Source organism: Armigeres subalbatus, chromosome 3, assembly GCF_024139115.2.
Source record: "Armigeres subalbatus isolate Guangzhou_Male chromosome 3, GZ_Asu_2, whole genome shotgun sequence".
In the NCBI taxonomy this organism is placed as follows: Eukaryota; Metazoa; Arthropoda; class Insecta; order Diptera; family Culicidae; genus Armigeres; species Armigeres subalbatus.
In genome coordinates this window covers 270,608,869-270,632,146 of record NC_085141.1, presented here as the reverse complement: position 1 = coordinate 270,632,146, position 23,278 = coordinate 270,608,869, and the positions used below count along the sequence as shown (strand labels likewise).

The window sequence follows — 23,278 nt, the reverse complement described above, 5'->3', positions numbered from 1 at the left end:
CTCTGAAAAGTGTTCAGAATTTCCTCGAGAAACTTTTTAGAATTTATTTGGGAAACTTTTCGGAATTTCCTCGGGAAACGCTTTCAAATTCTCTGGAGAAACTCTTCGTAATTTCTTCAGGAAACGCTTCGGACTTCCCAAGGGATTTTTTTCAGAATTTTACCAGGAAGTTCTTCGAAAAATCCTCATGTAACTCCTCGAAATTTCGTTGGGAAATACTTCGAAGGTTCCTCAGTAAAATGTTTAGAGTTACTTTGAGAAACTCTTCGGAATTTTATCGAAAAAATCTACGTACTTAATTTGGATAAACTCTTTACAATTTCATCGGGAAGCTTTCGAAATTGCCTCGAAAAACTCCACGAGCTGGTTGGAATTTTCACGAAACACTCTTAAGAAATCCATCGGGAAAATCTACGGAATTAATTTTGAAAACTTTTCAAAATTTTCTACAGAAACGCTTTTAAGCTTTCTCGTAAATTCTACGGAATTTTGTCGGTTAACTCTGATCATTATATGATAATGGAGGATATTAGACTGAACACAGATAAATTCGATCAGGATTCAGAGCTGTGTGTGAAACTATTAATGCTTCGGCGTTTTCTTAAATGATCGTTGGAACAAATTTTGTCCTACCCACGTCTTGGAACCCGACCGCGCCTCTGCTTGTGATTGATTAGTTAGAGCGAAAACAGGCTGAGCGCGGGGAAGTGAATGAGAGGTTTGCACATGTCGAGGTAAGAGTGTCCCAGCGGGTGGCAACCGCAGTCGCCACCACGAGGCATGGCACAAGAGTAACCGCATAAGTGCTAGTTTGGACTGCATATGCCGAGGTAGGAGGGTCGTAGCGTAGAACTGTTGGTACCTATCGCTATCGACATCTCGAGGCATGGCAGAGGTGAGTAGAGTGAGCATCCAAGTCAGACTCGCGTGGCATGTTAGAGGTGAGCACCCAAGTCAGACTCATATGGCATGTCCGAAGTTAGAACCTAAGTAAGTCCCACATGGTGTGTCAGGAGCAGTGGCAGGGTGTGCTAGAGTGAGCACCCACAAAAGGCTCAGATTTGTGTGCTAGAGCGTGAATTAGGTGGTAGGGTGAGCATTCAAGTTAGTCTCACATGGCGCGTAAAGGGTGAGCACCCAAGTTAGACTCATATGGTGCGTCAGGGTATGTCAGACGGTGTGTTAGAGATAGCACCCAAGTAAGACTCATACGGGATGAGTACCTGTGTGAGCGTGAATGAGCGAGTACATTAAGTACTGCCTATCCCCCAGAAGAAATGCTGGGAGGCAGTTCCTGGGGGAACCAGGGTAGTAGTAGAGAGGGTAACTCAAGTAACCTTCTGTTGCTTGGGTGGGTTTAGTGGGTCCGGCGGGCTGGCCTTCTGCCTTCCGCGCCAACCCCACTCCCTGAGTGATAATTTCAGGTGTCTGTATGCAGATTTGCCTTCATCCCTCTATAAAAAAACACAAACAAACATCACCTCAATTCGTCGAGCTGAGTCGATTGGTATATAACACTATGGGTCTCCGAGTCTTCTATCAAAAGATTGGTTTTGGAGTAATCAGAAAGGCAAAAACCTTATAAATAGATTTTGTAGTTATTTTCATGTTATATCAATATTTTACTAATATAGTACATTTTGTTTCGTAGTTAATTGAACAATCTCTGTATTTTCAGGAGTTTCTCTAGATTTGTTTTTTTTTTAATTTTGCGCGAGATTCTGTCTATAATTTAGGGGATCTGTTCCTTTTTTTATCTCATCGAACACATATTCATCAAAACAAAGAAATATTGCAACAATTTCGTCGCTTCTTTTGCTAACATGCATGTTTATTGCTGAAAAAATCACAAACATAAGAAAAATAGTTCAAATTCTTTTTCATTGCGCTGTTGTTTTTAGGATAAACATAGGAGCTATGAGATAAAGCCCAGGAGAAACAACTATATGTGGTTGTTTTCGGGAATCCCTAGTTATTATCAACCAAGAAATAATATTTGCAGTACCACCTTGTATGATCAATGTTGTATTTTGCAAAGGAGTGCTCATACTTACACGAGGTGGAATGCGTTCATTCTCTTTACATATACATATCATTAAAAAAATTTTTTTCAGTAACCGAGGAGCTGTCTATTATCAACAGGATGATGCTAGATTAATGCATAAGTACCTATTCTACTTCCCATAAAGCCTCGAAATGATTATCTAAGCTTTTCGATAAAAGATGAACATTGTTGCAATGAAATGTAAATTATCTCACAAGACCATTACTTCAAATTTCGGTCTTCGGCGTTTCTCTGTCTGCCGACACCACATCGGTTGGGTCGGGTCGAGAGAAATCACACGCGTGAATGCAACTCAATCATGGATGAAAACGTGCGGAACTTAAACGACACCCGGCCGGCCTACGGGGCCAACCTGAAATGAATGTAAGCCTAATGCAAACGAAACGAAAACATTGAGCGTAGAATAATAAAACCTGTAATTTCCGATCGTTTTGTTCCTCCGCGCTTCGATGACGACAACAATAAGGGCCGTTGGAAGTGCAGTCGAAACTGCACCAAAACAATGAAAAAAATACTCTGATTGATTCATCCGGTCCTTGAATAACCTTTCTCGGGTTTAATCTAGACTCCATCTATAGTTGCACAATGTACATATAGAGTGACGGCTATTGTTCATTGTAAAAACCATCTGATACCTAATCTTTCAAATAATAAATTAAAAACCTACTTCTTTTTTCTACGAATTTTGAAGCATAATGATTTGTTCGCAAATTGAGTAAAAAAATACGATTTTGCATTAAAAATCTCAATCGTCATACTTTCCTGCAGCATCACAAAACAGTTGGATCGCGCATAAGGGACAGGTTGAAATTTAAATAATAATTTTTAGTACAGGTTCTTACTCGAGTATTTGCAACTCTAATTGCTGAAATTTAAAACTCGATAAATTTCCGTTTGGCCATGTTGAAAGCAAATGTTTCACTTGTTCCATAGTAGGTAGTAGAATCAATCTACTGGCTTTTTGTCAATGGACCTTGAAATTTGAAACGGAGAGAACCATATTTGCGCATTTAATTTAATTAATTGAATAGGAAGAAATCTATTCTATCTGTAATTAAATACGTCAAATGTTGACCAAAATAATGGTTGAGAAAGCACATTCGCCACTCCAAAATTCAAGATAACAATCAATTACGTTCTTTAAAAAAATTTACTAATCCTTTAGAAGCAAGCAATTCATCAATTAGCTACTAGTTATATAAACATTGAGTTTTGGAATGATACGAAAACTTTTCAATTTGACTTTGTTGCACGAGAAAGGCAATATAAATGGAACGAACTCCCATCAATACCTTACTAATGCGAATTTTCTTCTTTCATTTCATTGTTCTCTTTTCAGCAAGGGATTTAAACAATTGAACCGAAGCAGTTAAAAAATAGATGTGAATGGTAGTAATCACCACGCGGCCATACTCCACAGCAACACCAAACGAAAGAAACAGATACGAATAATGCTTGCATAACTGGGAAACGGAGTCGATTTTCGTGAGGAAAAATTGAAGAAACCGAAAGCACAAAAGTAAAAAAGTGAACACATTTATTTTTATTGTGGACACGAAACGGAAAGGCAAAAAAAGAAAATTCATACGTGTCGAAGTGAATTCCTGTTGCTTCAAATTTGTGGATCATCTCTGCACAGAGAGAACGCCAAAAGGACCCCATTGAAGCACGCTAAAGTCTTTTCTTTTCATCCGTGAAGTTGTTTCGCAGTGGTGTGCTTCTTGTAGTTTTGGTCCAAAATGGATAGCGAGATGGGGGCTTCCTGCTACGGAGGAGGTGACATTGCCGGTGCCATCTTCGGAACGCTGTTTGCGATCGTGCTGCTGGGCGTTTTGGCCTGGTGGCTCTGGAAGAAAGGATACGTCCTGAAACAAAAAGGTAAGTGTGATATCGGGGTGATTGGTGCATGGGGATCGGGGTAACGATTATCCGACAAAGCATCAGGGCTTGTACTTTTAATGACAATAATTTCGTTGGGGCGGGAAACTGCCGACTGAATTGTTTCCCGGGAAGAGCCTGACACTGACTGCGGTTCGGCGAGGAAGGATCGTGATTACTTCATTGTATTTTTTTTCGGTAATTGCAGTTATTTGGATGAGTATCATTGTTTCAGTTTGTGCAGTGCGACTAAAATTATTAATCGTACATACAAATTCATCTCACTGCCAAATTGACCGAGAGACTTAATAATGCACTATTCATTTAGAACTGCGGAGCTTTCGCCCTCTACACACTTTTGGCGAAACTGCATCGCTATTTGTGATATATGTGATTAGTTAAATTAGAATACGTCAAAATTCAACTAAAGTGATGAAATCAATTGCTATACCATAAACTTATATTTAAGTCTGTAAGAAAATCTGCTGAACAGATTTCTATATAGAAGAACTAAAATAAAAAAAATATATAAAAAATAATGGCAAACAAATCACTGGGAAGATATTGAACCTTCATCGTCTGGTAATGCATGCTCCTATATTTGTAATTACACATGCAGTGCCAATGACAGGTTATGTTCACAGTTTATGCACAGACCCAACCGATGATGATATGCAGTACGATATGCATCGTGGTGCGTCTCAGGGTGGCATTAGGTTAGGTAACTGCCACGATGCAACTGATGCACACTTGCTGCGCAACGTGGTAAGGTGTCACTGAAATATTTAATAAATGCATACAGGAAAAGACCAACCCCCGACAGTACGCGTCCACGCCTAGCCCAAAGCTAGGGCCACCACTAGGCATCCTCGTCGTACGTAGTCAGTTATGCGAACGCATAAGTGAAACTTCATCAAGATTTGAAAGAAAGGGTTTTATACGACGCGACGATATGGTAAATACGTCCGCTTCCTTCATGGGAACAAAATCGTAAACGAGTTTGGGCCTTCGCGTTCGATAATTATACAAATGCGGTAGAGTTTGTCGTCTTCGTCGAACTGGCCCAGCCGTAATGCTTCTAACACTTCTTTTTCACTTTATTTCATAACTGCGACAATTTGAAGGAAGTGCCATGTTATTAGCAATGAAAAATGTGCCGCGTAAAGTATAGCGCGAAAAGTTCGCCAAGTGTATCGAACTTGTCGGAAGCTCAAGAAAAAAAAAGTCGGAATTCCATCGCTTGGCCAACATCGCGCGCTGACTTCTGCCACTACCTGATTGCAAACCACGTAAATTCGGCTTATTGTCAGATTTTTACACGTCGCTCTGCCAGTGCACCGATTGCATCCCAAAAGCACCTTGCTTCAACAGTTGGAACGAGCTGCAGCACCATGAGGTCGAGCTATGGTATCAAAAAAATTCGAAAATTTCACTTTCTTTCGCGGTCTTTTATTGCGCTTGACGGTCGGACGTGCAATAAAATCCCACCGTCATCGGACGTTGTCGCAGTTGGCCGGCACGAAGTCGGTAAAATAAATCAATTCGCGGCTCACCGTTCGGAGATCGAAAGTCACCGCCGCAACCAACAACGCAACCACCACGGACGGTGGAATGGATGGTCGCGGTGCAGAACACTCACAAAAGAAGCCATGTTGTCGAGGAAACCGCAAAAGCTTATGTGTTCATTAGAGAATTCTTCGGCGGGTTTTGTTTGGGAGCCGGCATGCCATGGCAGCCGGGGGTTTTGGTTGAATGGTTCGTGAGGTCAACGGGGTTGAAGAATGCAAAAAAGTCCGCGTGGAGAGAGAGGAGTTTGCTCAACGATGCATGATGGTCGGATGGTTTATGTATGTAATCTGTTCTCGTAAGTTTTAGCTAAGTATAGTTTATGTTTTTTTTTTGAACAAACCCAAACGAGTGAAGTATTTCATTAGAATAAATGTCATGACGAAAATGTCCGATAATCATTGCGAAATACGAGACAAAATAAATACTCAGGCGCGCTTGTTGGAAACTCGACGATTTACGAACAAACGGTCAAGCCCTTTATATGATTCAATTAGATAAAAAATTAGTAGCTTGTATCCGAGACACGATTGTCAATTGGACGTAGGATTACGTAAAGTGTAAGGGATTTCATTTTGAAATTCTCAACATGTTTACCGACGCTGATCTCAGATTACCCCCGTTTGGTCGCTGTTGTGATTAAATACGATTTTCGACTGAATATTTGAAAATTTAAAAATCTGAAAGCCCCGGGTGATGACGGTATTTTCTACATACTTATCAAAAAACTTCCCGAGAGCTTTATATCCTTTTTGGTTTATTTATTTAACAAATGTTTTCAATTGGCTTACTTCCCGAAAAAATGGAAAAACGCTGGAAAAAAGTTGTTCCATTTACGAAGCCGGACAAAAATCCAGCTAAGGCTTCTAGTTATCGCTCAATTAGTTTTCTTTCTTCAATAAGCAAACTGTTTGAAAAGATTATTTTAAATAGAATGATGGTTCATATTAATGAAAATTCTATTTTTGCTGATGAGCAATTCGGTTTTCGCCATGGGCATTCAACCACTCATCAGTTGTTAAGAGTTACGAACTTAATTCGGCTCAACAAATCTGAAGGATATTCGACTGGACTTTCTTGATATAGAGAAAGCATTTGACAGTGTTTGGCATGAAGGTTTGTTGTAAAATTGATGAATTTTAATTTTCCTCTGTACATTATTAAACTGATCCAAAATTATTTATCAGATCGCTCACTGCAGGTAAACTATCAGAATTCAAAATCTGATAGATTACCTGCAAGAGCTGGTGCTCCCCAAGGCAGCATACTGGGGCCCATATTGTATAACATTTTTACTTTTGACTAACCTGATTTACCACCAGGGTGTCAAAAATCTTTATTTGCAGATGACACGGGCCTCTCAGCCAAAGGGCGAAGTCTTCGTGTCATTTGTAGTAGATTGCAAAAAAGTTTGGATATTTTCTCCACTTACTTGCAAAAATGGAAAAAATTCCCCGAATGCTTCCAAAACTCAGCTTATAATTTTCCCACATAAGCCGAGAGCTTCTTATTTGAAACCTTCTAGCAGACATATTGTCACTAAGAATGGGGTTTCAATTAATTGGTCTCAGACCGCATCGTGCTTTCGTGCTGTGCGGTTCTTTCTCTCTTTGCGGAAGGAAGTTTTTAATACTACCCGAAGCTATTTTAATTTCAACGGTGCTTCTTAGCGCTATTTGTACCCACTGATCCCGTTACGATCTTTGCAAGGACCCGTGCCTTCGTTTTACGTTGGACCCGTTTGCGGAAGTAAAATTCCGGCAAGCGGTGGTAATCCTGCAGGGACACCGTTCTGGGAAAAAAACTCTTAGAAGGTCACGTCTCCACGCTCAGCAATGAGCATTAATAAAAACAAGAGGAAGGGGGAGTCTCTGAATTCTCCACTTCCTTCAAAGAAACAAGGTTTCAAGACCGTCCTGCCCAAGCGCGGAAAAAATAGAAGGAAGCTGGAGACTTCAGATATTCCTTCTAAATCTAATGTTGACATTGTTTCTTCTCCTATCGAACTGAGCAATCAGTTCGATTTGATTAATGATGAAATTGAGCAAATCGAATCTACCTTTAGCCCAGGTGATTCGATTCATGCGAAGAAACAACGGATTCCGCCAATTGTGGTATCTGTTGCCGAGTTTTCTGGCTTTCGAAATGAAATCTTGAGTAACCTTCAGGGGATCAAGGTTTCATTTCAGATAGCTAGGAAGGGTGACTGCCGCGTTTTGCCGGGATCCTTTGACGATCGCAAACGTCTTCTTCAGTATTTAACTGAGAAGCGCCATAAATTCTTCACATACGACGACAAAACTGAGCGATTGTTCAAAGTCGTCTTGAAAGGTCTCCCCAGTGATGACAAATCACTGGATGAGATTAAAATTGAAATTTCTCAATTACTTGGATTTGCGCCAGTCCAAGTAATTAAGATGAAAAAGAAATCTCACTCTGGTACTTCCAAAAGGGGCATTTCTCAAGAATTTTATTTAGTTCATTTTAACAAAAGTGAACTAAATAATATGAAAAGTTTGGAAAAGGCCTGTATTATGTCCCATGTCCGTGTTACATGGGAACATTTCCGCAGGCCTGGGGGAAATTTCCAAACCCCCACTCAGTGCCGTAAGTGCCAAAAGTGGGGTCACGGAACCAAACATTGCCACATGGATGCTAAATGCATGATTTGTGGTGGAACCTCTCACGCCAAGGACGCATGTCCTGTGAGAGAAGATTCCAATAAATTTAAGTGCGCAAATTGTGGGGGCAATCATAAATCCAATTTCTGGGAATGCCCTTCACTCAAAAAAGTTTTGAATTCCCGTGCAAAAATGATGACGGGAAATTCCAATCGGATCCCAGATTCGACGGGTAGAAATTTTTCAAACGCTCAAATTTCCAAACCAGTTACCGGTCGAGCAATTCATACCCACCAAAATTCACAAACAAATTTTGCCGCTTGTCAACGGGTAGCAAGCACTTCAGTAAATTCCAATTTTTCCAATGTACCTACGTATGCAAACATCGCTGCTGGTAGACAAAATTTCTCTTCTCAAAATAAGGTTTATACCCATGTCCCAACGGAAAATAACGGTCATGTTGCCGATTCAGGTAGCATGACTGCTTCCGATTTTGATTTTTTAACTGAACAATTGCATCACATGATTGATGCAATGTTCAGCAAATACCATTCCTGAAGCTGTTCAGGTTGGTATAAAGTACACAAAAATTGTTATCGGACTCCGTTTCAATGGATCCAAATAATTGTGTGAAAGTTCTAAATTGGAATGCCCGCTCTCTAAAGGGTAAGGAAGATGAATTATTCAACTTCCTTTCAGTTCATAATGTGCATATTGCCATTATAACTGAAACGTATTTAAAACCAGGACTCTCCATTAAAAGAGATCCAAACTATTTTATCTACAGAAATGATTGTCTTGACAGCGCCTGTGGTGGGGTCGCCATCGTCATTAATAGACGTATCAAACACAAATTATTTTCTTCATTCGAAACCAAAGTTTTTGAAACCTTGGGAGTTTCTGTTGAAACAAATTTTGGACAATTTTCCTTCATTGCAGCCTACTTGCCTTTTCAATGCAATGGGCAGCAAAAGAATTTGTTGAAAGCTGATCTTCAAATTCTGACTCGCAACAAATCAAAATTCTTCGTAATTGGTGACTTCAATGCCAAACACCGTTCATGGAATAATGCTCAAAGCAATTCCAACGGCAAAATTTTATTTGAAGATTGTTCTGCGGGATATTATACTATTCAATATCCCAATGGCCCTACTTGTTTTTCTTCCAGTCGAAATCCTTCTACAATTGATTTAGTTTTAACGGATTCAAGTCAGCTGTGTGGTCAATTGGTAACTTATGCTGACTTTGACTCTGATCACCTTCCTGTGACATTTGAAATCTCACAAGAAGCCATTTATAATCCAATCAGCTCTACTTTTAATTATCATAGAGCTGATTGGGATTTATATAAAACATATATCGATAGGAATTTTGATGGTAATATTCCTTTGGATACCAAAAGTGATATTGATAATGCGCTCGTATCTTTGACAAATTTAATAGTCGAAGCCAGAGGCATTGCAATTCCTAAATGTGAAATTAAATTCAACTACATTATTATTGACGACGATCTTCAGCTTCTGATCCGTCTTAAAAATGTGAGGCGAAGGCAATACCACAGAACTCGCGATCCCGCTTTAAAAGTTATTTGGCGAGATTTGCAAAATGAAATTAAAAAACGTTTCGCTATTCTGAGAAATACCAACTTTGAGAATAATGTCTCGAAGTTGGATCCTAGTTCGAAACCCTTTTGGAAATTAACGAAAATTCTTTAAAAATAACCTTGAAAGCCAATTCCAACGCTTAAAGAGGGAAATAAAAATTTATTAACAAATGGAGCTCAGCAGTTCGAGAATGCCCATAATTTTAGTCTAGGTCTCACTAGTCCAATTGAGGATCAGGTTACACGGAGCTTCGAAGACATTCTCAATCAAGAGAATGTTTTTGACCCTTCGTCGGGAACTAATTTGGATGAAGTGAGATCTATTACTAGAAAATTTAAAAATATGAAAGCCCCGGGTGATGATGGTATTTTCTACATACTTATCAAAAAACTTCCTGAGAGCTCTTTATCCTTTTTGGTTAATTTATTTAACAAATGTTTTCAATTGGCATACTTCCCAGATAAATGGAAAAACGCCAAAGTTGTTCCAATTTTAAAGCCGGACAAAAATCCAGCTGAGGCTTCTAGTTATCGCCCAATCAGTTTGCTTTCTGCAATAAGCAAACTGTTTGAAAAGATTATTTTAAATAGAATGATGGTTCATATTAATGACAATTCTATTTTTGCTGATGAGCAATTTGGTTTTCGCCATGGGCATTCAACCACTCATAAGAGTTACGAACTTAATTCGGCTCAACAAATCTGAAGGATATTCGACTGGAGTTGCTCTTCTTGATATAGAGAAAGCATTTGACAGTGTTTGGCATGAAGGTTTGATTGTAAAATTGATGAATTTTAATTTTCCTCTGTACATTATTAAACTGATCCAAAATTATTTATCAGAACGCTCACTGCAGGTAAACTATCAGAATTCTAAATCTGATAGATTACCTGTTAGAGCTGGTGTTCCCCAAGGCAGCATACTGGGGCCCATATTGTATAACATTTTTACTTCTGACTTACCTGATTTACCACCAGGGTGTCAAAAATCTTTGTTTGCAGATGACACGGGTCTCTCAGCCAAAGGGCGTAGCCTTCGTGTCATTTGTAGTAAATTGCAAAAAAGTTTGGATATTTTCTCTACTTACTTGCAAAAATGGAAAATTTCCCCGAATGCTTCCAAAACTCAGCTTATAATTTTCCCACATAAGCCGAGAGCTTCTTATTTGAAACCTTCTAGCAGACATATTGTCACTATGAATGGGGTTCCAATTAATTGGTCTATGAAGCTAAATATTTAGGACTTCTGCTAGATCAAAAATTAACTTTTAAAAATCACATTGAAGGCCTTCAAGCCAAATGTAACAAATATATTAAGTGTCTATATCCACTTATAAACAGAAAATCAAAACTTTGTCTTAAGAACAAACTTTTGATTTACAAACAAATTTTTAGACCAGCCATGTTGTATGCTGTGCCAATATGGACTAGTTGCTGCAATACCAGAAAGAAGGCACTTCAGAGGATTCAAAATAAAACTTTGAAAATGATTCTGAAGTTGCCTCCGTGGTATAGTACCAATGAACTTCATAGAATTTCTAATATTGAGACATTGCAACAAATGTCCAACAAAATAATTTCCAATTTTTGACAAAAATCGTTGCAATCTTCTATTGCAACGATTAGCTCCTTGTACCCTTAGTAAAAATTAGGTTAAGTTTAGTTTAAGTAGAAAACATTGTAATTCCTACATGGTTCAATTCAACCTGAGGAAAATCCTAATTGCCAGAGGCAATTGAAATGTTTTAATAATAACTTAAAAATAACATAGCAAATAAGGATGATAGTGTTAAAAAACACGGAACACCTAGTCTAAGAGATGAATGCATGTATTAGATAATAAGCAAATAAAATAAGTTAAAAAAAACGATTACGATTTGCACTTTGAAGAAAATTCATTTTGATTAAACCTACCCTGGTGTAAAATGATGGTTCTGAGAAGATTTCTCGCTTAACTTTTCAAAAGGACCTAAGTAACATTTTTTTTTCATGAATTAATTTGAGTATTGCAATCAAAAGCTTTCATGTTGATCTGTTGATTGCGCTATTCAAATTAATTCTAGACCAACATTTGAAAAGGGCGTAACAGCCAAAAATTATTCCTTCTGATTCTTTGTCTACATATATAGCTTTATATGTAGACGAAGAATCAGAAGGAATAAATTTTGGCTGTTACGCCCTTTTCAAATGTTGGTCTAGAATTCATGAAAAAAATGTTACTTAGGACCTTTTGAAAAGTTAAGCGAGATTTGTTTTCAATAATGCGCCTTTCCAATAAAAAAAGCAACTAAGCAGGAATCAGAATCTAGTGAGATCCATGAGAATAAATGTTAGCATCTTCCTCCAATGAGCGCAACGCAAGCCGACGTAAGCCTAATATGTTGCTCGATTTTTTCACTAAAGAGAATGCTAAATTCATTTTGAGGTTAGAATTTTTATTTAACATATACTATGCTACTTGAGTACGTCTGAAAGCGCAAGCCTCAAGGTCTGAAGCATTAACAGCATCCTAATTGAACCGGTGCCAGCGAAAATGGTACATGTTACATTGAGTAAATTTTTCAGGAGACGCATTTTCCCAAAAACATCGAATAATAAATTCATATTTGCAATTTTTTGCAACTAAACTGTACCAACATGTTATGACTGATGTGCCTAAAGATAGTAGTGAAAAATAAGCGAAGTTTATGACAAATTTCAAGTTTATTGGAACAAATTGCACATGTACCACTATTAATGGGAACAAAAGGAAACAGAAACCGAAAAACCGTAAAGTGAACAAAAAAATAGTTTTAAATACATGATACCAGATACCGTTCCGAATCTTTCCCGAAAAAAGTTTAGTCAAATTTTCTTTTTCCACACAAATTTGTTCGGGAGCATTATCTTCCACAACCCATCAAAAATTAAATTTACAAGCTTCAATCATCAAATTGTGGTTCATTTAATATGAAATGTGGATAATTTTGAAAAAATACGGGCTTCGCGAAACGTACAATTTTTTTTTGGGTTTTGTTCGGATTCCGCGATTTTGCGATTATGATTTGCACTTTGAAAAAAAACAATGTCTTGACCCTGGTTTCGCCCGGAAGAATTGGCATCGAACGAACGGAAGGTGGAGCCAGAGAGCTGATGCCAATGCAATGGTAGTGGCCGCCGAAGTGGTGGGGCCTTAGTCTGCATGGCAATTGGTTACTGGGAAGCCGAGGTCTGGTTTTCGCGACAGAATCGGTTAAACGACCGAAACGAAGCACCAAACAGCCAAATTAATGGCTCCGAAAACACCGGCGGTGAAAAGGCAGCGACGAGGGCTGCTACGGACAATGGAAGCAAAGGTTAAGAAAATCATCTTCAAAGGTGACAAGTAACCAAAGCGGAAGCCACTGCAGCAGAATCAGAAGCGCGCGTCAGTAACAGCCGATAGTCAGACTCCAAATCCAATCCAAATCCAATCCAAATCCAATCCAAATCCAATCCAAATCCAATCCAAATCCAATCCAAATCCAATCCAAATCCAATCCAAATCCAATCCAATCCAATCCAATCCAATCCAATCCAAATCCAATCCAAATCCAATCCAAATCCAATCCAATCCAATCCAATCCAATCCAATCCAATCCAATCCAATCCAAATCCAATCCAATCCAATCCAAACCAATCGAAATCTAATCCAAACGCAATCCAAATTCAATCCAAACCAATCCAAATCAATCCAAACCAATCCAAACCAATCCAAACCAATCCAAACCAATCCAAACCAATCCAAACCAATCCAAACCAATCCAACCAATCCAAACCAATCCAAACCAATCCAAACCAATCCAAACCAATCCAAACCAATCCAAACCAATCCAAACCAATCCAAATCCAATCCAAACCAATCCAAACCAATCAAACCAATCCAAATCAATCCAAACCAATCCAAACCAATGCAAATCCAAACCAATCCAAATCCAAACCAATCCAAATCCAATCCAATCCAATCCAAATCCAATCCAAATCCAATCCAATCCAAATCCAATCCAATCCAAATCCAATCCAAATCCAATCCAAATCCAATCCAAATCCAATCCAAAACCAATCCAAATCCAATCCAAATCCAATCCAAATCCAATCCAAATCCAATCCAAATCCAATCCAAATCCAATCCAAATCCAATCCAAATCCAATCCAAATCCAATCCAAATCCAATCCAAATCCAATCCGAATCCAATCCAAATCCAATCCTACGTACATATGATTCACACTAAAAAAATATAACTTCTGCATATCGCAAACGATTGTGACAATCAACCCCTCAAAAAAATCGCTCAGATTTTTTTTTGTCTTTATTAGAAAGGCCCTGGGGCTCACCTCTTGCTCAAATCTCTAGTTTCTGGAAAAAGAATAATATTTTCGATTGGCCACTCGGTTTCGGAAATATTCCGGGGTGTACTGTGGTAGGTTTTTCGTCAACAGTTTGAATACCTGTTCAGCACTTCTATAAGTCAACGTTAGACATGCCAATCTTTATTATTTTGCCAAACAAGATCAATTGAGACAATCCTGATAGTTTTGATAAGTTGGACGTGTTCAGAAATGTTCCGGAAACCTGGTCCGCCGGTTTAAATGGTTATTTTCTATCAGTGATACACAAGCTTGTGACATTTCAAACTTCATGATTTTGCAAGATCTATGGAGCTTGTTTTGAGGATTTTTGGACCAGTTGAACAAGTTTCGGAATCATCCGGAATGGTGTCCCGCGGAAAATGGTCATTTTTGATAATTTATGAAGCCTCGCTTGCGACATCTCAAGCTTCATGATTATGTAATGTCGTTTTCGGTTATTGCTGGGTCGAACCTAGTTCTGCCCCGGATCCGCTCTAACAGCTGTCAAAACGTTCGGTTATTCGTTCAGGTCGGATCGCGATCCGCACCAGATCCGACCCAAAACGAATGAGGTTCGCTCTGCCGATTTATCGAGATCGAACCTAGGTTCACCAATACATTCGAACACAAACTGTCAAACAGGTGTTTATGTTTACGCTAAAGGAAAATGAAAACATGAAAGACACGGAAGGGTGCGGATGGGTATTTGACTTTTAATCGTTTTTATTTCATTTGTTGAATTTATCAATTTTGTTGCTGTCTTCCACGTAAAAATGGATTATTTTAATTGTGTGTTGTCTTCAAGTTTCTCTGATGGTGAAATGGATTCAGATACCGACATATTTTTTGCTGATTACTTCAGACGGTAGCTCCGTTATAAACAAAATGATGGTTAAAAATTTTGATGAAAATGTGATTGATAAATGCAGTGACGAGAAGTTAGCTGTAGCTGCTATTTATTCACTATTACGTTGTGTATTCAATGATATGCTTTAAGTATAATTGCTTCCTCAATGGGAAAATAGCGTACCGGAGTATCGGATTATTATTTGTACTAAAATGTTCATACTATTATTTTATTCGTTATTGCAGCTCTGTGAATAATTTGTTTAAGGTTACGGATTTGAAGAATATAATCATAATGTATTAACCCTTTATAAGGCAGTGATAACTATATTGCCATCAACAAATGATACGTTTTTCTGATTATTTACAATAGTTTTATTAATTATTCACCTTGTAGAGAGTATATTTGCTACTTAGTAACACTCCAGATGATACTTGGCCAGAAAATAAATTCAAATGTAAATTTAGAAACAGTTTTATACGAATTGAGCATAATTTTAGAGTGGAAGAAAGATTTTTAGTTGTAATTCGTTAAAAAAAACGACAAAGACATATTTTACCTCGTTGATATTTATTATGTTGAATCTCCTGTTATTTAGTGGAAATTTATGTAGAGAAAAATTATTTGCCTTTCTTGTATATTTGGTTTTTGCAGTTTTGGCGAAATCGCGGTTTATCCCAAAGGTTCCCCTCTTGGGAGGAAAATACAAAAATGTTAGTCAACTCTTGTGCGATTTGATTCTTTGTTTTAAAATAAAAGGCCCCAAATCTCAATAAATTTTCTTTTGGATTTTTTACAAAGTGTTTCCATATTTTCTTGTTCTATTACATTCGAATGGCATAATTGATAATTCAAATGTAACAGAATCACTGTTATCCAGAACGCCACTTAGAACCAGTATAACAGTTTATCGGGAAACACGGATTGGCATAATTAACGGAAATGTTCCAGAGCGCCAAAATTCCTTCACGGCAATCCACATTGCCGTCGCCATTCATCACAGCTTCTAATCACATAAATTTATTGATGGATTAACTGTCATTTTTAAAATAAACAATTAACAGAAGAAAATCTGACTTCCCCATTCAATTTATATAATAAGAAACAAAATAACACTAATAACAAAATTCAAAAGATAAAATCTGTATAAAATCTGATAAAATATTTATATTTCTGCCAGCTGATAAAAGTGCGAACTAAAAACAAAACAGATGATAGGGCTTGCGTTCTCACTAACACCATCATACTGACTCGATCCCGATTCGTTTTTCGTTCGGTTATTCAGAGTCGGGGTCGGACCTGACCCAGGTCTAAAACCGAAAACGACATAAAACAACACCAATGGAGTTCATTTTGAGGGTTTCTGGACAAGTTGGACATGTTCCGGAATCTTCCAGAATGGATCCCCCGGGGAAAATGGCCATATTTTATAATTTATACAGCCTCGATTGTGACATCTCCACAAGCAATGTAGTTAATTTTTTGAGGAAAGGAAACCGCCAATTTTTGTATCAGTTAAAGAGCCTTGCTTACGACATTGTTAGTTATTCGTCATATTTGACATGTTTCGAAATATCCCGGATTACTGTTCCTCTAGAGAAAATACCCATTTTTATTATTTTCAAACCCCTGCCTACGGTATGTCAAGAGACCATTTAATAATATTTAAAAAGGATGTAAGAACATTTTGTTTTTTTTTTCTGTTATTTAGGTTAGATCCAGACTTTCGGATGATTCTGAAACATGACCAACTTGCTCAAAGGCCACAAAATCATGAAGAATAACATGTCACAAGCGAGGATTTGAAAAAGGTCGAAAAATTCCATTTTGTTCAGATGTCCAGAAAATTCTGGAACATGTCCAACGTGTACAAAATCACAAAAAAAAAGTTACATCGATCTTGCTTTGCGAAATCATGAAGTAAGAGAAGTCACTAGCGATTTCAAATCTAATAGAATTGGCCATTTTTCTTGAAGCTCAAGATCCTAGAAGACATGTCCAACTTGTTCAAAATTCCCCAAAATGAGCTCAATCAATCGAATTTTTCAAAATCATGAAGTTTGAGATGTCGAAAGCAAGGTTTTACAAATGATCAATGTCCATCTTAGTTGTCCAAAACTTGTATACAAATCAATCTTGTTTTGCAAAATCATGAAGTTTGAGATGACGCAAGCTAGAGTGTATTACTGATAGAAAATGGCCAGGTTTCCGGAACATTCCCGAACACTTCCAATTTGTTCAAAAACTATCAGGATGGTCTCAAATGATCTTATTTTGAAAAATAATGAAGTTTGTCATGTTGCACGTTAACTTATAGAAGTGCTTAACTAGTGCTCTTGCTGGTGCCAAAAAATACCCCAGTACACCCCGGAATATTTTTGGTACCAAGTGGCCAATCCAAAATATTATCCCATTTCCAAAAACTAGAGATCTCAGCGAATGTTTTGAGGAATTGATTGTCACAATCGCTTGAGAAATGCAGAAAATATGATTTTTGTGATTATATGAAAGCGTGAATCGTACGTTCAGGCTTTGAGCGTTAACAAAAAGAAAATGGCACCAATTACTTACTTCTATCATGGGTCCTCTGCAAAGAGCCGACATGAAAGATCTTCATCCTGAGCGATGTCCAGCTATCGCTTTAGCCTGTTACTAGGTTAGATTTCGGTCGACTTCTTTTATATCTTAATTGAGGCTTCGCCGCCATAAGCCTCTGGTTCTGTCTCTGCTGCGATGTCCCACTGGTGTCCATGCTGGTTTCCACTTCCGGTTCCGAATTTCTGTTGGTACCGACCTCCGACGCAATTTGGCTACCAAGATATTGGAAGCTTGCTACATTTTCCACTGATTGACCGGCTACTGTTATACTGGAAGAGGTCGCCGTGTTTACATTCAACGATTTGGTTTTGCTGATGTTAATGACTAAACTTGCCGAAGAGGAGCGCTCGGCAAGGTCGTTGAGGTTACTCTGCATATCTGAGCGCCTGAATATCTCCATGGTTATAGGCAGCACTAGCAGATCGCGGTTTGGTTAACAGCTAACAGAATCTCGTCGATTACGGTGAGGAACAGTAACGGTGATAGAATACATCCTTGCCTCACACCAGCTACGACCTGGATAGGGTCGGACAAGTCCCCATTGTGCAGCACTCTACACGAGAAGGCCACGTACTGTGCCTCGATTAGGCCGATGATTTTTTCATGAACTCCCTTGCGTCTCAGGATGCCCCACATATTCTCGTGATTGAGATGGTCGAAAGCCTTTTCGTAGTAAATGAATTCCGAGTAAAGGGACTCTTGGAATTCGTTGACCTACTCCAGACATGTTACATCATATACTATCTTGTGTTGACTGGGCTTTGAGCATCTCGGCTGATATGAGATGATGATAAATAATAGAAGTGTTAGTAAATATAGAAGTTTGTTTTATATATTTTAACAAACATCCTTCTTCTTCTTCTTCTCGGAATTACATCCGACTGGGACATTGCCGTCGTGCAGTTTAGTTTTCATTATGCACTGCCGCAGTATTTAACTGCGTAGTTTCTAAGCCAAGTTACCCTTTTTGCATTCGTTTATCATAAGAATACGATGATACTATTATGCCTAGGGATATCGAGAAAATTTACAAACCCAAACATTTCCTGGACGTAAGCTTTGTTGCCGTGCATCTTACCGCACGACTAATGAAGGCCCCAACAAAAACCCTAGCTTGTCGCAAATACCGTTCACATATCATGTTATTTAAACCTATTGCCCTCACTTGAATTACATATTTCTGAAACATCCGTTCATCACTGAAATCAGAGTTTATTGACTTTTCACTCAAAAGGTCGAAACGGATTTCACCTAGTCGCCAGTACTTTAAGCATTTTTTACACCATCGCCGTCGACTAGCAATAATCGACACTCAATTGTTTCACATAATTGGATAAATTTTCACCCCATAACCTTATTTACGCTAGCAACCATAACCCAATCGTCAGCGGGGTGCGTATCTGATGAACCGTTGCGATAACCGTAAACATACTTCGCTTACACACAAACCTACCACACTGTTCGCAAACAAATCCATTGACCACACATCGACCCAAGTTGTGCGACATTGGTACACACCTTCTCCAATTTCCTATTGTTATTTATTGCTTGGCTAATAGTATTGTGCTAACCATAAAAAAATGAAATTTATGTAACCATGCCTAAACGGTATCCCGCGCGGGGAAGCAACCTTACGGTGCGCAAAAGACGAACCAACCCGGACTGGCATGAAAATAATCGCATTATAGATGGTTAAGCGCAGCGTGATACAAGCACTAAGTGACGATCGATTATTATAGATGCAATTGGTTATAGGTAGCATGCGTAGTTGCAGCTTGCGACCATGTTGGAAGCTGCATTTTTGAAACACTTCAAAAGTTTCAAACTACGATTTTAGTTTCAAATTTCCACGTTAGTCTGCTCGAACTACTCTTTCTTTTTATTTCAGTTTTTAAAATATTACTTCAGCTGAAATTCCAATGTTTATCGTTATTCATTCATCATATACCTACAGATGTTCAGTAATTATTTAAAACAACACAGTTCTCACGGAATTTGCATATTACATATGGATTATTGATACGAAATCATGATTCATCAGTCGCATGTTGTCAGCATATTTTATCACATGGTATCACAGCATCTGTCACGTAACAATCGGCATAAAATGGTCGTCAGTGGACCATTTTAGATAGAGGTTTAACAACATTGATCCAAATTCAATGGGAATGTAGTAGCTCATTATCGTGTTATCGTTAGGATAGGATCAAGGTACATATTTGCAATGAGCTCTTCACACGTGCTTTGTTAATTTATGTTCATACGGTTGATGTCACTGCTGATTATAAATATGCCTAGGTATATGTCAAGAGGATAGAACAAAGCAGCCAATAATTTTGATTTAATTTTCATAAGAAAAACCGCCTGTATCTCGCTTGGAAATCGCGCTTAACAAAATGAACCAGTCTAGAATGTGTTCTGGGAGGAAACAATTTCTACTTCGTCAGCATGGTATATCCTTTGTGATTGCTTTCAGCTTTTAGCGTTACAGATGTTCAGAATGTCGAAGTGCTCTAACAGTAACCATCAAACTTGATATCAATTTTAATAAAATACAAATCCATCAGACGGGGAAAAATATGTATGCCTTTTTTTTAATATACCTACGTTGTTTGTGAATGACCCGTCGTGTTTGCAGCTCAAGCATCGACAAAATTTCTTCTCATCATCGCGCCAGTAAAACCTGTATCACCGAGCGTCGCCACCGCAAAAGATAGCTAATTTATTCTATCAACCTTCTAAAACCGCCAATAGATGATAGTAACGGAAAAAAATTCAATCTTATGCTAATTTTGGTCATGCGGGTTGGCACAAGTCGCTATCTTTTTCGCAACGCGTGGAAATACCTTCTCTGGATCTGTGATAGCTTTAAACTTTAAACCTTAACCAAGTTAAGTTACGCTGGAAGAGTGAAGCGGGGGAAAGAAGTTTAACCGCAGATCGAGAAATTCCTTTCGCGAACTTGATACCTCTTAAACCGTCGGTCGTCGCCTCGGTCGGACCAATAATATGGTGTGTCGTATTTGGGAGTCGTTCGCGAGTTTGGCTACAGCGTGCATGCCATTCATCGGCGACTTCGGTTTCAGAAGTCAAGGAGTCTCACAAACGTTCCACGGCAGTACCCCTCCTTCTGTACTTACTGTTTGACACACTCACGATCCTATCAATGATCAACGAACGCAGGCAGGCAGTACCGCGGTGACGCAACGCACGATAAAGTTGCTGAACGAAGTCCAACCGCCCGCCAAGTGTGCGAGGGCTGCAGAAAGAAACTACAAATGGGAGGGAAGATCTCGGTGCAGTTTAATCATGGCAGAAACGATCGGCACACTAATCGGAGCTTTGTAGGTTGATAAATGCACGTTTTTCACTTTCAATGCGGCTCGTTTGTGTATGATGCACGAGCCGGTGCAAGGTATGCTGCAAAGTTGCATCTCATGCGGTATCAATTTTGTAATCTTTATCGAGCTTTCATCTACCGTTTATCATGGGAATGGAGGAGTGAAGATTGAACTTTATAGATTCTTTTGCGAGATTAGGGATTGCAAAAGTTGCTAGTTGCGCTAACTGAGGTGTAAATCTAATTAAAATTAAAATGCATCTTTTCTAGCTATATTATGGGTTTTTCCTTCATTCGACCTAATGTCTAAGTGGGATCTTTTGTACGATGCAAACTGAATAGGAGCGGCTTAGTGCACGAGGTAGCTATCGGAGGGGGCCCAAATCGATTGTACGACAATTCCCCGAATGCAATTTCCCCAAATAACAATTCACCGAACGAATATTTTGTTCGAATATAACGTAGATGTAATAGATTTTGAATTATGCTTTCACCCCTCCCGTAGTTCTGGCCCTAGGTTTTGGTCACCGTAAATCTTCATAATAATTTTAGTTTGGTGAACCGAAGTACTCGTGTTTGATTCGAGGTTTAAAAATTGCTTGACCGAATTGCGATAGGTGTTTACACTTAAGAACTATTATTTACTTTCTCACTGTTGGTTCGCGCCTAGCTCATCCGGACGTATTACATCACTCGATCGCTCCACATTACAACGACCTTGACAGCTATTACTCGATCTTGCATGCGGCGGCATGGAGGCATGCCCAGCCCGCATTCGAGCCAATTTGTGTTTCCATGTAATACAATGAATCGAAACGCTTTGTTTATTCGCATCACTCCATCGGACGACCAGATGTCTATCACACACTTTTCTAATTAAATTTCATAACAACATCACATCAACACGCGGAATCAGTTGCCCCACACCACCACCGCCATGCAAGGGTTCTCCTCTTCTCCACCGGGGACGGGGGGGCATTCATACACGCAATAGTCTCATTTGGTGATGATGATCGCCCGGTTGCCGACGACGACGGCACGCGGACGGCTAGAGGTAGGTATCTGTTCCGATGGATTCAAAATCGCTTCAAAACATGCATAATACACAACTCGCATATTTCTGTGTCTTTCATTCATCCATCCGCATTTGCACCCGCGTCGTTGGCGCAGGTTGGGTTGTTTTTGTTTAGGTACATATTACCGGTTACAACAACTTGCACTGCACTACATAGTCGCTTGAACCAGATTTAATTTCCCTTCTGCACGGCAACATCGATGGGCTGCGTGTCGCGGTCTGCCATTCCTTCGCCGATCAGCACCATAATCACCGTGAATGTGATAGCGGCTTGAGGGTAGTAGGCTGGCCAACACTTCGTTGGAAGTTTTCAAATTTTTACAACCTACATAATAGGTTGTAAAAAGATGTTAAAATTTTCATTTTAATTGGTTAAATAAACGCCGAATCTTTATTTGCTTCTTATCGGATTTTCGCATACTTGAGCTAATTTCATGTAGGTTGGTTAAGTATTTCCGATTTAATCTATTATGGTAATTTTACCCTTCTTCTCCTACTTTTTCTTCTTCTTCTTCTTCTTCTATGGCGCTATATTCCATCTGGAACTTGGCCTGCTTATCAATTGTGTATTCTGTTAGCATTTCCTCAGTTATTAATTAAAAGTTTTTCTATGACCGCTATTGCATGAGTATGTATCTTGTGTGGCAAGTACAATGGATACACTATGTCCAGGTAGTCAAGAATAGTTTTCTCCCGAAAACATCCTTGACCGGACCGGGAATCAAACTTCATCTCCGGATATGCAATCTTATGCCTTTGTCCACAAAGCTAACTAGAGACCCGTCCTATTGAAAACAATTATTTCCCTAATAAAATTGACTATGGGAAACAAAGTTAGTTAGTTGTTGATGTTAAATAGCATCTAACTCATTATTATTAGAAAATTTATTATTTTATCTTTTTCCTATGGTATTAAGCTGTAAATTTCACTGATTTTGACGAATTTTCAATAATATTTTCTTTTATAGATTTACTCAAACCTCCACTAATGGTACCGTGACCCATGCAAGCAAACGAAGAAAACCGCGGAACAAGCATATAGGATTGGTGATAGATTCAAAACCTAATTCCGGCCAATGAGGCCAATCATATTGACTGATGTCAAGTATAATACTAAAACGCATTTGATTCCTAAGTTCCCTCTACGTGGAACAGAAACTCCAACGAATCGTACAAAAAAATATACCGTCGAATGTCATACAGGTTGCCAGTCTGATACGTAATTTGCACAGCGATACACATTATGATTCAAATGCAAATGATCGTGATTATCCGCTTGGAGATCATTAGTCACCCAGTTCGTGTTCGTGCTGGCTG

At 38.7% G+C, this 23,278-nt stretch overlaps 1 protein-coding gene across 1 annotated transcript in view; it reads left to right on the top strand.

Annotated features, from left to right (window-relative positions):
- The window catches only part of LOC134224256 (formin-J-like), a 361,770-nt gene that overhangs the window by 34,171 nt on the left and 304,321 nt on the right, over nucleotides 1-23,278 (top strand). The window contains exon 2 of the mRNA XM_062703580.1: nucleotides 3,405-3,943. Within this exon, the coding sequence (XP_062559564.1) occupies nucleotides 3,805-3,943 (139 nt within the window). The 5' untranslated portion in view covers nucleotides 3,405-3,804. The remainder of the gene's footprint in view (nucleotides 1-3,404; nucleotides 3,944-23,278) is intronic.